The sequence below is a fragment of the Helianthus annuus genome, chromosome 5 (genome assembly GCF_002127325.2).
Source record: "Helianthus annuus cultivar XRQ/B chromosome 5, HanXRQr2.0-SUNRISE, whole genome shotgun sequence".
Taxonomy (NCBI): Eukaryota; Viridiplantae; Streptophyta; class Magnoliopsida; order Asterales; family Asteraceae; genus Helianthus; species Helianthus annuus.
The window spans coordinates 4,032,928-4,041,177 of NC_035437.2; the positions used below are offsets into that span (position 1 = coordinate 4,032,928).

Sequence of the window (8,250 nt, forward strand, 5' to 3'; positions counted from 1 at the left end):
TTCAGGGCCTTAGACTTCTTAATCAAAAGACAATTACATGTATTTCTTTGTTTGTAAAATGATCTTAATAATAATGAAACAATTTCGTACCAGTAGTGGTGAGCAATTTGTAATGTGACTCCCCGATATATCTGCCGCGTGTTGTTGTATTACGCGATTGGGGTGTTACAGACCAAAGGCGAAAACCCTTGGAATTTGAAGTAGGTGATATGGTTTTGTTAAAAGTCTCACCTTGGAAAGCTGTAGCATGTTTTGGGAAACATGGCAAGTTAAACCCACGTTATATCGGGCCATTCAAAATACTGGAAAGGGTTGGTACCGTAGCGTACAAGTTGGAGCTACCAGAAGAATTACACAGTGTTCATGATACATTTCATGTATCAAATCTAAAGAACAGTCCAACTCAAGAGACAGTTGTCATCCCTGTGGATGAAGTGCATATAGACGACACACTTCACTTCACCGAAGAACCCGTTGAGGTTACCGATTGGAAAGTTAACAAGACTCGGAGGAGTAGTGTTAAGCTTGTCAAGGTTCGTTGGAACGCACATCACGGCCCAGAGTTTACTTGGGAACTTGAAGATCGTATGAAAGCAAAGTACCCACATTTGTTCCCTAACTCCCCTGCAACCAATAGCGAAGCTTAAAATTTCAGGATGAAATTTTCTTAACGGGGGGAGAATGTGACAACTATCAAAATTTCATGTATCCGTACATAATTAAACAGTAATTAGTGACTTAATGACTCGGTTGATTTAAATTAATGAAATGAATGCTTTCTGATTATTGTCATATACATACATGTGCATCACATATTGCATAATGTCATATCATTATTGCATGCAACACTTTATTGATTCAAATGATGCACGAAACAAAGTAAGCACAATTATCAGAAAACTCAGAAATACTGACGGGAGTTCAGTACTTAGACAGACATGGTATTGAGACACAGAATGGGCCAGAAACCAAGAGTTACACTAGTATAGTGTGTAGGAAAGTAAGGATCATAAAATTGCCTTCCTAGTGATAGTATAAGTACCGGAAAGTGCCTAAAACACACATAAACTGCAAAATTCTGTTGAATTTAGCAAAAATCAGCTTTTAGACAACTTAATATTATGCGGAATTATGGTTAAATGGTCCAGAATGCTTTCCTCAGTGTCGGGAATCAAAACTATCACAAAAGGTAATATAAAGCACCCTAAACTGCATAATTTAGCACCTTAACTGTAAAGACCGCTTATTCGTCTTTATAAAATAACAACTTTACTGGTTTAAAGACTTTACATTTAATAACATTCGTAAAAACTTTTAACAAAATTCGGGCATGACCCGTCCATAAGACAAGCTTACCCCTGTTAAGATTATAATCAAAACTAAATACAACACTACGGTTTGTTCTACAACATGCTACTAAGACCAAAACAACAAGTTTTGAAAAGTATGGCTACTAACAAAGTTATGCAAAATAAACAACTGTTTGACACAAAACATTAAAGCAAACTAGCGGAAGCGATTGGCATGACATATCAAGAACACGTGCTCGCTCCAATTCTCCAAGTCGCCTAAGATGAGGATTTACCTACATTCACAACAAACTTTAAAAAGTTAATCATAATACTTGATTCGCTTGCAACAACATCAATATAATTCCATTCGTTTATGCTCTTTCATTTCTCCTACGCTTACGATTACCCAACTAGATGGATTGGCATATACTCTCGTAATGAGATGCAATGGTACACTTACGACCCGGTAACATCGGGTTGATTGCTTTCAGCATAAATCCTTCGTTCTATCCGTTAAACGGATTGAAATTTATACATTCCTTATTGCATTCATGACCACCCGTTCTAAACGGATGGTACCATATTCTTACTCGACTTGTTCAATTCGAACCGGTCGACTTGCATAGCTTATCGTAACCTTCGTTAGCATAATCAAACCCACAAGGAGTTTGTTATTCATTTACTAATAACCATATTCATTATAACTCAGATTGTTCATCATAATTATTAACAAAATTTAAGTAAGGTTTTGTATGTACAGAACATACCTCGGTCTTGCGTGCCTTCCGTTTTCCTAGTGCTTGTACCTTCCTCCTTCACGCCTACATTACAACATTCATTCATTCATTTAGTTCATCTACTTCATTCTACCATTTTCCAAGTTACTCATAAATTCATCTCTTAGGCATTTCATCAAACACTTGGTAGGCATCATAATTAAAGTATAAGGTACAAGTCTCTAAAGCACATCTTTACTAGTTCATCATCACCCAACATTCATATTTATTCTAATTTTGCATAATTATTTCCTCCTACATCAATTTATCTAACATTCAAGCATTACAAACTAGATCATATATCAAGGTAACATACAATCACAATCATTATGATCTTCTTAATCATAACACAATTTCACAAAGTGGGTTTTCACTACAATCTTTCATGCAACCTAAAATTAAACGTGATTCTTGTTCTAGGAGGAAATTCTAAATCAGATTTCCCATATATGGTACAAGAAATCGAGATTGGTTGAACCCCTCATTCTACAATTCGTGATTTCAGAAAAATTAAGCTTACCACTTCAATAATCGAGTTTAGATGAGTGTAAATCGGAGTTCATGCATTGGATTATCGTTGAATTTCCACTTCAATTTGCTGAATTTGGAGAACAAGGGTTTCACCTTGTTCCCCTCCTGTTTGATCGATCCAAACCACGCACAGAGTGTGTGTTTATGGGTTTACCCATTATAAATCCTTTATTATTAGAACTTTACACATTACCCCCTTCTAAGTTGATAAGTATTTAATTCAAGCATTATTTCAAATTTTTAACTTATTTCTTATCATAACCCATCAACTAGGTTACTTTTTTTTCATTTTCATTTATTTTAATTAATAACCGGTTTTTGGGGCTTTACAAGTCTACCCCCCTTAAAAGAGGTTTCGTCCCCGAAACCTGGGTGCATAACAAATTTAAAGTGCACATACCAAACAGAAAAGGATAGTGCTTCCTCATTTCATCTTCTTCTTCCCATGTGAGTTCTGACCCCTTTCGGTGTTGCCATTGAACCAACACTTGTCTAACAGCTTTGTTGCGGAGATTCTTCACCTTGACGTCTTTAATGGCTATTGGTCTTTCGACATAATTCAACCCCTCTTTCAACTCGATGTCATCGAGAGGTACTAATGCTGTTTCGTCCGCAAGACACTTCCTCAACTGTGACACGTGGAAGGTATTATGAATCCTGTCTAGAGTTGGCGGTAATTCTAATCGATATGCAACCCTTCCAACTCGAGCCAAGATTTTGAACGGTCCAATATATCGATGACCTAATTTGCCCCGTTTGCGAAAACGGATTATACCCTTCCATGGGGACACTTTCAGCAGAACGAAATCTCCGGCTTGAAATTCAATAGGACGCCTTTTCTTGTTTGCGTAAGCTTTTTGCCGATCCTGGGCTGCCTTCAGTCGAGCTCTTACCAATTTTATCTTTTCATTTGTTACTGCTATTAGATCACTTGGCGCAAGCTCTCTTTGCCCCACTTCACCCCAACATACGGGAGTTCTACATTTTCTCCCGTACAGTAATTCATAAGGAGCCATTTGAATGCCACTATGGTAACTATTATTATAAGAGAATTCCACTAGGGGCAGATGGTCACCCAGTTTCCCACAAAGTCTAAGGCACACGCTCTCAACATATCGACAAGTGTTTGAATGGTTCTTTCTGACTGACCGTCAGTCTGAGGGTGGTAGGCGGTGCTTATGTGTAGCTTCATGCCCACACTCTCGTGAACTTTTGCCAATAACGAGAGGTGAATCTAGTATCCCGATCCGAGACGATTGAGACAGGCACTCCGTGTCGAGATATGATCTCATTCATATATATTTCTGCCATTTTCTCGGAAGAGTAAGCCTCTTTGATGGGTAGAAAATGAGCGCTTTTCGTAAGTCGATCTACGATTACCCATATTGTATCGTGCCCCTTTTTCGTTCTAGGAAGCTTGGTTACCAAATCCATCATTAGTTCCTCCCATTTCCATACCGGAATCTCTAAAGGTTGCAACTCCCCGTATGGTTTTTGATGCTCTGCTTTCACTTGGGAACATGTTAAGCATTTCGCGACATACTTAACAATATCACGTTTCATGCCCGGCCACCAATAATTGGTCTTCAAGTCCCGATACATCTTTGTAACCCTGGGGTGAACCGAATACCGTGACTTATGAGCTTCTTCAAGTAACGCTGTCTTGACTTCAAAGAAACGAGGTATCCAAATTCGGCCGAATCTCGTCTTGAGTCCGATCGAATTTTCTTCTAGTTTATCGGTTACACCTTTTAATCTTTCTTTCTTTAAGTCTTCCGCTCCAAGCGACTTTATTTGGGAATCACGTATCGTCTCGAGTAATCGTGGCGTAACTATCATCTTCATGGATTTTACTCGAATGGGAGACGGATACTCTTTTCGGCTTAACGCATCGGCTACCACATTCGCTTTTCCCGGGTGATAAAGGATATCACAATCGTAATCTTTGATAAGTTCTAACCATCTCCGTTGCCTCATATTTAAGTCTTTCTGGTCAAAGAAATATTTAAGGCTTTTGTGATCCAAGTAAATTGTGCATTTCGCGCCATATAGATAATGCCTCCAAATCTATAAGGCAAACACTACCGCTGCCAATTCCAAATCGTGGGTTGGGAAGTTTATTTCATGCAGTTTCAATTGTCGTGAAGCATATGCGATAACCCTTCCCCTTTGCATCAAAACGCAACCTAAACCCTGGTGTGAAGCGTCTGAATAGACCACCAGGTCTTCAGTCCCGTCCGGTAATGTCAAGACCGGGGGACATGATAATTTCTCTTTTAATACTCGGAAGGCTTCCTCCTGTTCTTTACCCCACACAAACTTCTCTTTCTTCCTCGTCAGTTTGGTAAGGGTAAAGCTATCTTCAAAAAATCCTGTATGAACCTTCTGTAATATCCCGCGAGGCCTAGAAAACTTCTTATTTCAGTCGGGTTCTTCGGAGAAACCCATTTCATTACGGTATCAATCTTTGACGGATCCACCAAAACACCTTCAGAAAATGATTATATGGCCTAGAAACTGCACCTCTCTGAGCCAGAAGGCGCACTTTGAGAATTTTGCATAAAGTTTTTCTTTACGGAGAATTTCAAGTACTTCACGCAAGTGTCTTGCATGTTCGGCCTTGCTTCGTGAGTAGACTAGAATATCATCTATGAACACGATCACAGATTTATCTAGCATGGGTCGGCATACCCGATTCATCAGATCCATGAACGCAGCCGGCGCATTCGTCAATCCGAATGACATGACTAAAAATTCATAATGCCCATAACAGGTTCTGAACGCGGTCTTTGGAATATCTTCTCCCCGTACTCTAACTTGATGGTATCCCGAACGCAAATCTATCTTGGAGAACCAACTCGCCCCTTGCAATTGATCAAAAAGATCGTCAATTCTAGGTAAAGGGTAGCGGTTCTTGACGATTAGCTTATTTAATTCTATGTAGTCAATGTACATGCGCATCGACCCGTCTTTCTTCTTAACAAATAAGACAGGCGCTCCCCAAGGTGACACACTCGGACGTATAAAGCCCTTATCTAGCAAATCTTGCAATTGTGTCATTAACTCCCGCATCTCGGTGGGAGCCAGTCTATAGGGAGCCTTCGCAACCGGCTTCGCACCCGGATTCAATTCGATGCGAAACTCTATTTCTCTTTCAGGGGGAAGTCCCGGCAATTCTTCCTGAAATACATCCGGAAATTCATTCACTATCTCCACGTCTTCAAGCTTCAGGAAACCTTGTTGAACATCTACCACGTAAGCTAGGTATGCCCTACCCCCGTTAAGTGTATACTTAGCGGCTTGAACGAGGGTACAAAGTTTCGCTTCCATCCTTCTCTCTCCTTGTATAGTTATTCGTTTTCCACTTGGGGACTGGACATGTACTGTTTTAGTTTCACAATTAATTCCCGCTTGGTGTCGGGTCATCTAATCCATACCCAATATCATTTTGAATTCCCCCAAAACCATAGGTATGAGGTCGATATCGAATTCTTCATCTTCTATAGTAAATTTGCAATTTTTACAAATCTCGTGTAACGTATAAATCTTACTATCGGCTATTTCTACTTCTAAAGGCATCGGCATTCGTTCAATCTTAAATGAAGGATGTTGTATGATTTCATTTGAAATAAACGACATAGTGGCCCCGGTATCAAACAAAACATAAACCGGTATGGAGTTTAATAAAAAGATACCTGAAACCACATTCAGATGGGACTTAGCTTCTTCGGAGGTGATTTGGAACATCCTCCCTTTCGCCTTAGAGCTTTCTTTGTTCTTTCCCTCCTTCTTTGATCCTAGCTGGAGTTTTGGACACTCCGACTTAACATGCCCTTTCTGGAAACAATTGAAACACGTCTTCGGGTTGCTAGGGCATTTGTAGGACGTATGCCCTTCCTCACCACATTTGTAGCACCCCTTCTTACCCAGAAGACATTCCCCAGTATGAAGTTTTCCACATGTCTTGCACGGAGGAATACCACTCTTTGACTTGTCATTCTTCTTGTGGTCTTGAAACTTTGCTTTCTTGGACGGACTTGAGCTTGCCCCCTTTTCATTCGATCTCTTTTCACCTCGTTCTTCTTGCCTTTTAATCTCGATTTCTCTATCCCGTGCCAAATTGATAAGCTCATCAAGGGTTTCACAATTTGAGGGAGTGATGAACTCCCAAAATTCTGCTTTTAATATGCCAGAAAAGCGATTGATCTTCATTCTTTCAGTCTTCACAAAATCCCTACAGAACTTCATCTTATCCATGAAAGTGTTTGATATTTCATTTATTGACTCATTTTTCTGTCTGAGGTGTAAGAAATCCTCCTGAATCTTGTCAATAGCTGACTGAGGACAATGATATCTCATTAAGGGTTCCTTAAATTCTTGCCAAGTCATCTCTTGTAACTTGTCCTCCCCAACTTCCTTACTATGTGCATCCCACCAATCTTTCGCTTGAAGAGTAAGTTGACCAGTAGCAAACATCACCTGGTCTTCCTTATCACACCGACTTAGTATAAACACCGCTTCTATGTTTGAAACCCACCTTTGGCATGCAATCGGATCGATTTTACCATCATACGTCGCGGGATTGCACGCCATGAAGTCTTTGTAAGTGCACCATCATTCTTTGCTTGTGCTTTTAGATCCTTCAATCAGTTACTTTAATTCTTCGATCTTGCTAGTCATCATGGCATCCACAACTCCCAACACCCGACTTTCTACTTCTTGAGCTAATCGTGGAAGATTAGCTTGCATAACCCCTTCCGCCACTTCTGTGACCTTGCTAATAAGTGCTTCTTGTCTAGTAGTATCATCTTCATCCTCATTAACGTTTCTTGTATCAGCCATCTACACATTGTCATGTTTACATTTAGTACGAATCTCAAACCTTCGTTACATCATGGTGTATTAATCCGTGTTTATTTCATTCACATCCTTACATTCTAAGCTTTACTCGTCTTTTAAACTTTCGTCATTCGTTCGTGTCATTCAACACGTTACTTTCGAATTTTTATAATTCTGTCCATCTTATCCACTAATCGTGGTCATATATATCTTACTTGGCCTTGTATAGGCCTTACACGAACATTCATTAGGCTTTGAATAGCTTAGAAACATCAAGACACGAAAATAAGACAAAACAACAAAATTTCAGCGGATTAATTTCCGATAGCCGTCGCCGACGGCTTCATGCCCCGTCGGCGACGGGCTTCATAATTGGGCGTTGCCCACATAAGCCCGTAGGCAGGAAGTTAACCCGTCGACGACGGCTCACAGCCCGTCGGCGATGGCCTTCCCTTAGCAGAAACGCTGGAAAACTATTTTTGGGGTGTTTAGACTATTTCCCGGGTCCGTTTTCAGCTACACGGGTCCCGGAACTTCTTATTTTACTCACCTTACCACTTCATAGCCTGCTCGAAACTTAAAACTTATACCGTAACACACTATGCATTCTCATATTAAACGAATATTTAAAATTTTACCTCATTGGCGAATCTTGGAGTGAGCACACTTTCAAAAAGAGCTGTCGGTTTGAGTTCAAGCATCACATCTTATGCTCGAATCCCTCAAACCTTGGCTCTGATACCAACTTGTAAAGACCGCTTATTCGTCTTTATAAAATAACAACTTTACTGGTTTAAAGACTTTACATTTAA

At 39.9% G+C, this 8,250-nt stretch overlaps 2 protein-coding genes across 2 annotated transcripts; both read right to left on the reverse strand.

The window, feature by feature from the left end:
• Positions 1-1,568: 1,568 nt before the first annotated feature.
• On the reverse strand, positions 1,569-3,615 carry LOC110942508. The gene is made up of 3 exons (XM_022184285.1): positions 3,000-3,615; positions 2,060-2,113; positions 1,569-1,585 (listed from the first exon to the last, which is right to left on the reverse strand). Exons 1-3 carry the CDS (start codon positions 3,613-3,615, stop codon positions 1,569-1,571), a joined length of 687 nt encoding a protein of 228 aa, XP_022039977.1.
• Positions 3,616-6,025: 2,410 nt separating this feature from the next.
• On the reverse strand, positions 6,026-7,192 carry LOC110942509. The gene has a single exon (XM_022184286.1). The coding sequence runs from the start codon at positions 7,190-7,192 to the stop codon at positions 6,026-6,028; it is 1,167 nt and encodes a 388-aa protein (XP_022039978.1).
• Positions 7,193-8,250: the final 1,058 nt, after the last annotated feature.

Excerpts from the sequence above, each read along its gene's own strand:
- LOC110942508 (XM_022184285.1), bottom strand. The coding sequence starts at position 3,615 with ATGGCTCCTTATGAATTACTGTACGGGAGAAAATGTAGAACTCCCGTA. Across the intron at positions 2,114-2,999 it reads GCACTATCCTTTTCTGTTTG|GCGTGAAGGAGGAAGGTACA; the intron begins GTATGTGCACTT and ends GTTGTAATGTAG.
- LOC110942509 (XM_022184286.1), bottom strand. The coding sequence starts at position 7,192 with ATGGCGTGCAATCCCGCGACGTATGATGGTAAAATCGATCCGATTGCA.